Source organism: Benincasa hispida, chromosome 7 (genome assembly GCF_009727055.1).
Source record: "Benincasa hispida cultivar B227 chromosome 7, ASM972705v1, whole genome shotgun sequence".
Lineage (NCBI taxonomy): Eukaryota > Viridiplantae > Streptophyta > Magnoliopsida > Cucurbitales > Cucurbitaceae > Benincasa > Benincasa hispida.
In genome coordinates, this window is record NC_052355.1 from 44,466,219 (window position 1) to 44,477,837 (window position 11,619).

At 32.3% G+C, this 11,619-nt stretch overlaps 1 protein-coding gene across 2 annotated transcripts; it reads left to right on the forward strand.

Moving 5' to 3' along the window:
- Positions 1-438: 438 nt before the first annotated feature.
- On the forward strand, positions 439-4,208 carry LOC120081739. 2 transcript variants are annotated; one of them, XM_039036843.1, is made up of 4 exons: positions 439-610; positions 1,156-1,926; positions 2,906-2,946; positions 3,033-4,208. In XM_039036843.1, exons 2-4 carry the CDS (start codon positions 1,539-1,541, stop codon positions 3,912-3,914), a joined length of 1,311 nt encoding a protein of 436 aa, XP_038892771.1. In that variant the 5' UTR covers positions 439-610; positions 1,156-1,538; the 3' UTR covers positions 3,915-4,208. The 2 variants fall into 2 exon arrangements, with proteins under 2 accessions (XP_038892771.1, XP_038892769.1); XM_039036841.1 differs by having other exon boundaries at positions 1,259-1,926.
- The last annotated feature ends 7,411 nt before the right edge of the window (positions 4,209-11,619 follow it).

Below are 11,619 nucleotides of genomic sequence, written 5' to 3' on the forward strand. Positions count from 1 at the left end.
TATACTATGGATTCTATTGATAATTGATGTTGAATACTAATGACAAAGTTGTTGAGAAATACATTCAATTTCCTTATGATTATTAATTCAATAATTGGTAGGTATTCTTTGAGTCTTACCTTAAAGACCCCAACTAATAAATACAACAATCATAAGCAGAACAAAAAAAAAAAAAAATTAAAAAAACTTTCCCTTTACATGTTTCATTAAATTACAATAATTTTAATATTTATTTATAAAAATCTACATCATTTGCTAAAATGATTTAATTTAATACGATGAAATAGCCAGATTTGTTTGCGTTTACCTGCAAATGATTGATTACTTTAATAGCAAAACTTAGCATATATTCTATTCTATTCCTTGAGATTGGAGACTTGTGAAAGGACTTAACTGCAAAGTTTAGAAGTTTTAGGGGTATGTGATGAAATTTCGCACAACTTCGACACTCTGATGCGAAAAGTTCCTACCCCCTTTCTGTCTTCACTCATACACACAAAGCTCAGAGTTCTTCTCTTCGTTTCCGACAAACTAGGGTTTTTCTTTCCGATCAGACAGCCGGTCGCTGAGAATCGTTGCTGCTTATTCTCTCGGTTCTGTCCTTAAAAATGTAAGCTTTTTTGTTTCTTAAAGCTTTGCTTAATTTCGTACTTTGTTCTGAGGGAATGTTTTGATTACTACCCTAAATTTTAGGCCTTTTTTTTTCTTCTTCTTCAATGATTGTTTCTGTGTGTTCGTTTCTGAAGTATGGAAGCTTTCTTTTTATCTTTTCCTGCGAGGACCTTGTTGGGGTTTTCCTTTTTTCCCCCTTCTTTTTGCTTGAATAGTTTTCCTTTTCAAGTGCTTTAGTTTTACCTTTGCAACCACTGTGTGTCAATTTATTATTGTTTTTCTTTGTTTGTCCTTCTAATTTCTATATGCAGTTGCATTTTTGGTAGATATCATTTATGATGGTTGTTAGAGATATATATATATATATAATTTCTGGCATTTAGCTTAGTTAGTCTGGGGACCTTTGATTCTGGTTTCCTCGTTGTTCTTCTCATCTTCATTTATTTTTTGGGCCTCCTTTGGGGGGGTTGATAGTTGTTTTTGCTATGATTTTACTATTTGCATGATTCTTTGCTTGAAATGTATGTTCTTTACCTGATTCAGCTATTTCCAGCACCTCTGAGTTCGTTAAATGTGCATATGGGCCTTCATACTATCGGCTTGATGTGGTTATGACTTCTTATTGTAATGGTGTTTCGAATGGCAGTTATGCTGGGGTTAGCTCCTGGATTTTGAAGGAAGCTGGGAACAAAGATAGAGAGTGTGCTTGTTGTCTGTAACAAAGAATAAATGCATACGTGAAAATTTTGAGTTAAGATTCGAGGGTTATTCACTTACTGGAAGTGTGGGTTTTGACTTCCAAATGTTTTTGTATTTCATGATGTAGTTTGTGAGAGAGATACTTGTCAATTTTTGTGCCATGGTCTCTGGTTAGTGTTTTAAGAGTTGAAAACAAGCAGAGACAGCCTAAGGAAGTTGATAGCTCAATGGGGTCTCTTTGTTGTGTGGCTGCAAGGCCACATGGATCAAATGCAGCTAGCAGGGACTGGTCTCTGGGTCCTCATGAGCCTTTTTGGCATACAAATACGAGCTTTTCACCACCTCCATCTAGATGGGATATCCAATTCCAATCTGAAGGGTTGCCACATGGTTGGCATGATGCTGTACAACTTTATGGTTCATCTACGTCATCAAACAGTAAAGAAAGTCGAAGCTGGGTAAGGGGCAGCAACCATCTTTACACTCACAACTCTGCATCTGATGGTGCTGGGTTGTTTTTGAGTAGTCCCTCTGACATCTCACAAGGCCCTCAATCGACACCTCCGGCAATCCAGGAAATCAATATTGATGGTTATGATACTGCAACCAAAAGGGGTACTATTACTGTTATTACATCATCCTTTTCTATAGTCATCATTATTTCTCATCATTGTGGGTGGATGTGAAACTTCATTGGTCTTTGGGTAATCTGTTATTGTATTCATTTTTTTCTTGTGCTATATATTTCTGGGTTCTAAAGCAGAAGAATTGTTGCTTTTCTTATTGCAGTTAAATTCTTGTCATGGTTTCATCACTCTATATAAACATTTTATTAGCATGTTTGTGCATTGTGCGCATGCACAAACATACGGGTTAGAAATTTTAGTTGCAGATAACTATAGGTTCCCATGTGTGTGTGCCATTGTTCCTCTGCCATTTGACACAGCTTTTTCGTTCTATTTTAAACAGAGAATTGTGTGATTGTGCTCCCCATCCTTTTGTGAGAGAATTGTGTGATTGTGCTCCCCAATCCAATATTCTTTGTGTGCGGAAGAAGGGAATATTATTTGTTATCTTTAGAGTATGGACAATGTCCTTGGACTTGCTCCCTTGAGTCTTCTTGCAGCCCCCACCTCCAAAACCAAACATTAAGGCAAAGATATTGAGCAGTCTGCTCTAATGTCTTCAAGGGGAGGAATGCTGTTTTAAATTAGTGTGTCGTACCCTGCACTTTAGTTATATTCAACTAGTTTATCCCTATATATTCAAGTCAGTTTAGCATGGAGTTATGGACAAGTACAAATCAGTGGTGTGTCCTCTAGCCGCTAGTTTTACCTGTTTAACTCCCCCTGCGTGAAATTATACTTTTACCTAAAAAGTTAGTTCTTACTAAATACTAACAGATATACCAATAGCATGACAATGTGATGGTTGTTTAAAATTCTAAATATGTTGTAAAAGATTACAAAAATGGTGTGGCGTACTTAAGAGTATAGGATAATGTAGAATTCAATCAATATCGGGCTAGTTTTGTTTCATTGCTTCTATGGTTCTGCATCAACTGAACTGTTTTCTTGTCTTTCTTGCTCCCTAGGTCCTTCATTGAGGACATTTTCCTTTTGGCCTGCGGCGGAGGTAGTACTGAGTTTTGTATCCTCTCCTTGGTACAATGTTTACCATAATACTAGCAAATTATAAACCGTTTTCATTAAATTTCACAGGGTACCTCCGAAAATCCAGATAGTGGGAGCTCTACTTTCTCACATTCAGACAGTAGTGAAACAGAACCCACAGTCAAGTTACGCTCAGCCTCTAATTGGAACTTCGCGAGCCGTCGTTCTTTCATGTCCAAACCCATTCATCCTTTGGCCATTCCTATGCAAACTTCCTCAGGAGAAGCTTTCGAAACTACTAATTTAGGGTTCATGGAGTTTGATTCTCCTACTCCCCAAAGAGACCCCCAACGATGGAGCAGTGCAAGTAGCAGCATCGATTTCGCTGATGTGTCTGAGCCACTTGAATCCGACTTCTACTTTAGATCATCATGTAGATCTGATGGTTTCAGATGTGGGTTATGTGAAAGATTTCTTTCCCAGAGATCGCCATGGAGTTCACGTCGGATCGTGAGAAGTACTGATATGCCAGTTACTGGCGTTCTTTCTTGTCGACATGTTTTTCATGCTGAATGCTTAGATCAGACTACCCCAAAGACACGTAAGAGTGACCCACCATGCCCGCTTTGTTTGAAACATGAGGATGACCATTCTCCTGAGCAACGAGCGAATTCAAGATTGAGGAATGCGAATTCCTTACCAAGGCCTAGACCCTCGACCAGCGAGGATGGACCACCAAGGCCATGGGGTTGTGCTCAAGTAGGAGATTGTGTTGAAGGTGCCTTACATGCATCTCCACGAAACTCAATGCTTTTTGTTAACCGAAATCGCGTGAAGAACCTTTCTTTCAAGGGAAATTCGAGCAAAGAATTTCCAGGAAAGTTGAGAAAAAGTGGCTCATATTCTTCACGATTGGTGAGTGCAAGACCATTTGATCAAGAATTTGTTGGCTGTTCAAGAACTTCAGCTGGACCCAGTATGAAACGATGATTGAACCATGTAGATAACTCAGGAAAAAGTAATTCTAAATTCTCTTCTCAGAATCAGCTTCAGCTTGCCTCGTAATTTTTTGCTTATTTGTTCCAAATTCTTCAGCTAGGAAAATTTTATCTTTCTCCAGATTATTAGATTTTGTCTATTGATGTATAGTTGAGTTGTGGGTAATACATGAACTGAAAGAGTAGGCCTTTTCTTTTCCTTTCTGTGATGGATATCAGCAGATAGTGAAGAACATTCTAATGTATTAAAGAGCACCATGAAGAACATGTGCCATATAATTTCAAATTATCTTGTTTTTTTAAGAATTATTTTCTTATAGATAATTTATTTGGAGAGTTGTTTTTAGAAACCATGAGAACCATATCCTTGTGATTGGGATAATTAAAGCCACATATCAGAAGATAAAATAGATGGGAAAAAGAATTTTGGGAAGTAGACAAATCTGGGGTAATTAATTTCATATTCGCATTAAACTTTCAATTCTAGGCATTAACTCAATTTTTTCCCCAACTTTTTGCTGATTTTACCTACTGATTTTTTTTTAAAAAAAAAAAAAATTATAAAAACTCATGAATTTCAACACAAATCAAATCTTACACAAAATGAGCTCGATAAATGTACAATAATTATTCAACAGTTCTCTTAAAATTCAAGAAAATTTACTTGAAAATAGACTGTTTTTTAGATTCTATGATATTACATTAACTAAACAGCTTTCTTTTCCTCAAATAAGTTTATTAGAAGGAAAAAAGTTAGAATATCTATTCAAGTTTAAGGAAACAATTGCCACCCTAACTAAAGTTATAGACATAGTATTCAATTTCCGTCAACATGTTGATATTTCCATCGATATTTCTACATTTTCATGGATTCGATATTGACATGAGAATGAATTGATATTTTCATTATATCGTAGAAAATATCCACGAAACACAAAAAAAAGCATCAAAATGTTACTAATATAAATAACATATAAATAATAGACATATTAACTTGTTTGAAACTTATAAAATATTTATTTACTAATTTAAATTTATTTTTTGAATTTTTTGTTTTTATAATTTTTTCAGAAATATCCATCATTTCTCCATTGAAATTTCTTTAAAATTAAGACTTTGATATTTTCATTGGCATTGACATTTTAGACCTTGATTATTGATATCTCGAAGAAATTGAAATTTCAGGATTAAAATTGATATATTTTGTTAACTTTAGAGGCAAATTTTTTTCCCTATGTGTACATGTCACCTTGTCTACTATTTTGCAAATGATTTTGTTCTCCAAAACCCATTTTAGTTCTTAATTTCTAAGACTTGTCTAATTATTTTGGTATCTGAATTTTCAATTTTGTTCAATTTTAATTCATAAACTTTCAAAATATCTATTTTAGCCTATAAATTTATATAAAACAATCATTTTCTACCATGATATATGTTGTCTTCAACTTATTTTGCTTCCAGTCATTCTCATATTAATATAGTAATACACATATGAAATAATATCATTGAGTTGTTAAAATTAAACAAAGGTACCATTTTTTTTTAAAAAAAAAGAAAAGCTAAAAGGATTAAATAGATTTTTTGTTTTTAATTTGGATACGAAAATCAAATAGAATTTAAATATTTTTTCCCGTTGTATTCTTGGGTTAAAATACTGAAAATGATTGGGAAGAAAGCATTGATAATTGGACGGAAAAAAGTAAACCATAATTAATTCCCCGTTTTATGTTAATTGTTAACCAACGACATGTAATCATTAATTAACTTTAATGAAGTTAAATTTAGAGTGGACAACTCATTCGTTCTCGAGGGAGGATGTAATTTCATAACATTATTGTCTTTGACTGTTCAACTGTTAAAGTAAAAGTCACTCTTTCTGCAAACAGTCAAAAGAACCCTCCTTAAAAGGGGTTTTCTTAATATACAAATATCTATACATTATTAGTATTATCTTCCATTTCAAATTTAAATCATACTCGGAGTTTACATCTATTTGATTTACCAACTTTTAAAGTTATTATTTTTTAATTACTAGATACAAAATTAAAAATTTAAGATTTGATCAAAGAAAAAAAAATCATTCATTTTTTCAAAGATCTATTAAACTCAAAATTGAAAGTTCGTCAAGACTAAACTTATAATTTAACCTTATTAATTTTAATATCAGAAAAGAGAGATTTTTTTTTTTTTTTTCATTTTTAAAATATGGAATAGGAGTTTAAACTTATGACTTATAAGGGGTCTAAAACTACAAATATTATGCTTGTTGGTGAAAACCATTTGGAGAAGTAGTGACCTTGCTTTTAAAACTTTTTAAAGCAAATATAGTCAACATAATACCGTTGTAAATGTATGTTGATTATATATGTACAAAACTACAAATATATTCAATATCATATATCATTGTAAATCAATGTGTTAGGAGTGAGATTAAAGTTTTATATTGACTAGATAAGAGGATGATCATAGATGTATAAGTAAGGATAACAATCTCCAATAATATGAAATCTTTTAAGTGAAACCAGAAGCAAATCATAAGGGGTTATGTCTAAAATAGATAATATTATATATATATATATACAAGTCTCTTATCCTCAATATTATGAAAAAGGGTTGGTTGTATTCCGTTTTAGCAAATTAAAAGTACAATTGTTCGCCATCTGACGTGAATTCTAAACATTATAAAAGAAGCATATGTCATTGATTTCAAATTGTTTCAATTAAAAACATTCTAAATTTAAGTGAGTTGTCTTGTTTGTTTTTTTTTTTTTTATGGGAGTGATTTGTTTCCAAGTTTAGAGTTTCATATAAATTTTTGTGTTTTTTTTTTCCTTATTTTTCTACTTATTCCTACGTAGTAGTACAAGATTTTTTTCCCAACCGATTGTCGGAAATCATCAAATTCTTCTTCTTGAGATAGGGTACAATTATTTTCAAATTGATAATTGATGAACAGAGTATGGTGGACAAAACGTTATTAATGCCTAAACTTTTCTATATAATATTCTATTTTATAGATATGATATTACTCCTGAATATATTTGATGTGGCTATTTTCCAATTTTGATAATTCTTCAAGTAATTGATACTATTTCTCCGGAGAAAGAGGATAATCTCCAGAAACAGCCAAAAAATGATAATAAAAAAGAGAAAATGGAAGGTGGGACTTTAGGTTTAGCAAATGGGGTAAAGCCATGATGTTGTTATCAATTGGACAATATTAACAAATGATAGTGACAATGAATTGGGTTTTACTGTACCCACTAAACATATTTTCCAACTTCTTTTTTAGTGTCATTTTCCCTAAAAGTAAAAAAAGAAAGGAAAAAAAAAACACATTCAAAATATACTAATTCTTTGTCTGGGGTGGAAAAAAAGAGGTAAGATTTGGTTGATTAAAGTTGGATCACGAGACTTTGGAATTCTTTAATTTTCATTTTTAAAGCAATATCCAAACTTTTCTTTTATGTGAAATTCTTACACACGTCACGTTTTGGAAAAAAAGATTCAAAATTTCCCAAGATTTAAAACTTTTCTTCGTACATATATAGAGTGTGGAAGCTTTTTTTATTAAATGTTTGGTTCATTAGTTAAAAGAAGAAGGAAATGACAATGAGGGGAAGTTTGTTAATTAGAACTACCAGGATTATAATAATTTTTCTAGTTGTTATGGATGAATTTCAACTTGATAATGAAATAAGTCAAAAACTATAATAGACCAGTAAAGATAAACTCGAAGTAAAATGGACTTAAGATCAAATAATCCACGAATCAAGTAATCATTGATTCAATCATCTAATCTTATAAGATAAGGAAAGATCTCATCATTCTAATCCTAAGAGAAAAATGTTAACTCTAAGTCATTCTCTCTATAAATACATTATTGTAGCTCCATAACTCCATCGGTAACTTGGCATTAGCTCGACAGTTTGCATGTGACCGTCGACATTTTGTAATTGCTCCGATGGTTTTTTATTTACCGTTGAGATATTGGCATTTATCACGACGGTTTACCAGACGACCGTCGGGAGAAGTTCGTTTAAAACCCTTGCCGCAACTTCTTCTTTTCCTTCTTCCTCCATTTTTCTTTCTCTCCTTTCCATCTCTCAAACGCAGGCCTTCAATTTTTCTCATATGCTCGCCGTCCAGTCCCGTGCAGTCGTCATCCCGTCCACTCGCCGTCCAAGCACTGTCAGCTCGCCCGTTCACTGTCCAGGCCTTCAATTTTTTTTTATTTTTTTTTTTGTAACAACTAAAAGGTAGAAATTATTTGGAAATTAAAATGGTCCACATATTGTTAGAAGGAAATGTGAAAGAGTTTGTTCATGATTTTTGTTATATATAAATTAATCTAGAGTTTATGTTTTGTAACTCCATTATGTTTAGTTAGTTTGTCGGCATATTATATCCTAATTTTACTATAAATTTATTTTCATCCCTTTTGTATAAATAAGATACACATAGATGGTCCTAAAAGGTTGTGGTATGATTATTTGGTATCTTTAGTATTTTTTTTTTTAAAAAATGGTGTATTTAATTATTATTTTTTTTATTAATTATATATTTGGCATAATTTTACATCTCTCATAGTGAATTTTCATAATTATAGTTAGTTAATATCTAGATAAGTTGTTAATATCACCTATTTAAATAAGTGATCATAAGCATGTAAATTAAAAAGGAATCATAATTTTTATATACACAAAAATGATATAAAGAATAAATTAAAACTCTAAACTAATAATTATATCTCTTAAAACTCTAGATTTGGTTAATAATTTAGAACTATATCTTCAATTTATTTCATTTACAATCAACTCTGAAATCATAAAAATAAAATTATTCTTTCCTAAGAAATTATATCTTCACTTTATTTCATTTACAAGCTTATGATTTAGTAGTTAGTATTTTTACCTCTTGTTGAATCAATGAAACAAAATTCAGATATATTATACTCAATATAATCTCTCACATACTAACTATAAAGTCGCAAACTATACTTTTGACGAACTTTGAAGCTAAACAAGGTCATGATATCACTCATCATCAACTTCCTCTCACATACTAAATCACTCATGCATAAATTTTTGGTAACATTTTCTATTTTATTTAATGTTGTTTCTAAAGTGGATTAAAGTGCAAATTTGGTTATGACTGTCGACATAACGTCACATAAACCATTCAAATTTAGTTATATGACTGACATAACCGTGGGGTGGTTTATGTGAATGAATTTGAATATGAATGGTTTATGTCAATTATTTTACAGAATTTGAAGTGTAACTGAGTGGGGAAAATGTGTGATAGAGTCTAATCTCTAGCTTGTGTCACCACTAAATTCGATAGAGTGTTTGATTGGATTACAAGGGTTTGTCAATCCCTTAAAAGAAAATTTATTTTCAAGGATGATTTGGAAAATTCACCCAAAAAAAAAACCACGAACAAGAAAGAATAAGGATACAACTAATGCTCGTTTGGATTTAGACGATCTAAATATACGGAAAGAACTACACCTGCAAAAGGTAGGAGATAAAGTTGTAAAGTCACACGCTGCATAAACATTGCCTACTAATAACAAGGTTGCATTCTATAAGTGGATGAAACCAGTCAAATTTTCTAATGGATTTGTATCAAATATATCAAGATGTGTGAGTGAGAAAGATGGAAAGTTATGGGAGCTAAAAACTCACGACTCGCATGTTTTGCTTTAGAGGCTTCTTCCAATTAGTGTTCGGGCATACTTTAAAAAAGACATGTCCATTCCCGCCATTGAGTTATGCAAATTTTTCTGTGATCTATGTGCAAAAACAATATCTATAAGGGATTTGGATCGATTACAAAGAGACATTATAATCTTACTTTGTAAGTTAGAAAAAACATTTTCACTGACATTTTTTGATGTAATGGTGCACCTAGCAGTCCATTTGCACTATGAAATAAAAGTTGCAGGTCTAGTTAGTTATAGTTGGATGTAGAATGAATCGTTGGTATTTTGTTCTTTGTACATAACTAGAATTGAGACGAGGTTCAATAGAGATGAAAGAAGTGATGATAGACTTCTAGAGGTGAGATATGTGGTGAATTTTCAATGTTCAGACAAAATGCGTGACCATTAAGAGCACCAAGAGTAAGGACATTATCAAGAGAAGATAAATGCAGTGCACATTGGTACATCTTGAACAATTGTATGGAAATAAAAACTTATCGATGGACATTCTATTGTAATTGGTGATTTTGATACAAAGTATGAAATATAAAATTGAGACACGTTTCTTACTTATAGGCAATATTTGAGACTAATTCAACATGAAGCTCAAAGTTCGGATGATTTATACACAAGGCACCAACGAGGCTTTCCTGGTTGGTTCAAATCTCATGTAAGTATGGGTTTAAAAGACAAGTAAAAATTCAATTGAATTAATTCCTATTGACATTAGTTTTTAAGATCTATTATGTTCTACTGAATTAACAGGTTCTTTCATTTCGTAAAAATGGAGATATGTATGATGATATATATTTACTAGCGATAAGGCTAAGTTCAGAAGTGCGCTCATACAGTGGATGCATTGTTAATGGAGTACGTTATCATAGTAATGAGCGTGATAATTATCGGAGTACACAAAATAGAGGGATCATGGTGCTTTCAAAAAGTGAGGGTGGAGGAGATCTCCATAATTTCTATGGTGTTGTCAATGAAGTATTGGACTTCCAGTATGCCAAGAGAAGGTGTGTAATTATGTTTAAGTATACTTGGTTTGATACCGACCCTAAAAAGAATAACAGAGTACACGTGGATTTGGGTATATATCAATTAATACAATTCATCATTGGTTTGTTAACGAGCCTTTTGTATTTTCCAGTCAAGCCAAACAAGTGTTTTACATCAATGATCCCAAATATGGTAATAATTGGAAAGTGGTGTAAGTAGTCCAAAACAAGCGTGTGTGGGACATGCCAGAAGCAGAAGAACGTGAGAATGACTAACATGAATTATTAGAAGTTGTGAATAGTATTACTTGTACAATCGATGAATCATTGAACAATATCAGTTTATGTAGAGTTGATGTTGATCCTATAGCCGTAGAAGAACAAATAATTCAGCGAGTTGATGATGACTTCATAAATGACGAGGAAGATGATGTACAATCATCTTCTGATAGAAGTTTGAGTTTCGATTAACATCTTAATGATATGGAATAACCATGTAAATATGTATCTTCTTTTTCATTTCATAACTTACATATTGTTGTATAACATATATATTGTTATTTGCACAAGAACAATGATAGGCCACACTGATGAGGAGGCAATCTTAGAGTATTTAGCAGTTGAGCATATTGGCGGATCATCCTTCGTGGGAGATAATTCAGGTTATTTTAGATCCACATTTTATTTTAGATCCATAATCGGTAATTTGTATATAAACTAATGTTTAATTAAACTAACGACGTATAATTTCTTCAGATTCTAGTTGTACGACTAATAGGGTTGGGCGCGGATACTCTCAAAACATTGATTTGATAAATATGTGCAATAATTTGGGGGAATTCCTATCAAGATCAACCCTGTATGGGAGAAACCAATTTACAACAATGCAACAAGGTTTAGCAATGTCATTGGTACCAACGTTCGAGAATCTTTTTCTATTTGTTATGGATCATGGAGAGAAGTACCAATAGAAACTAGAGAGCTAGTTA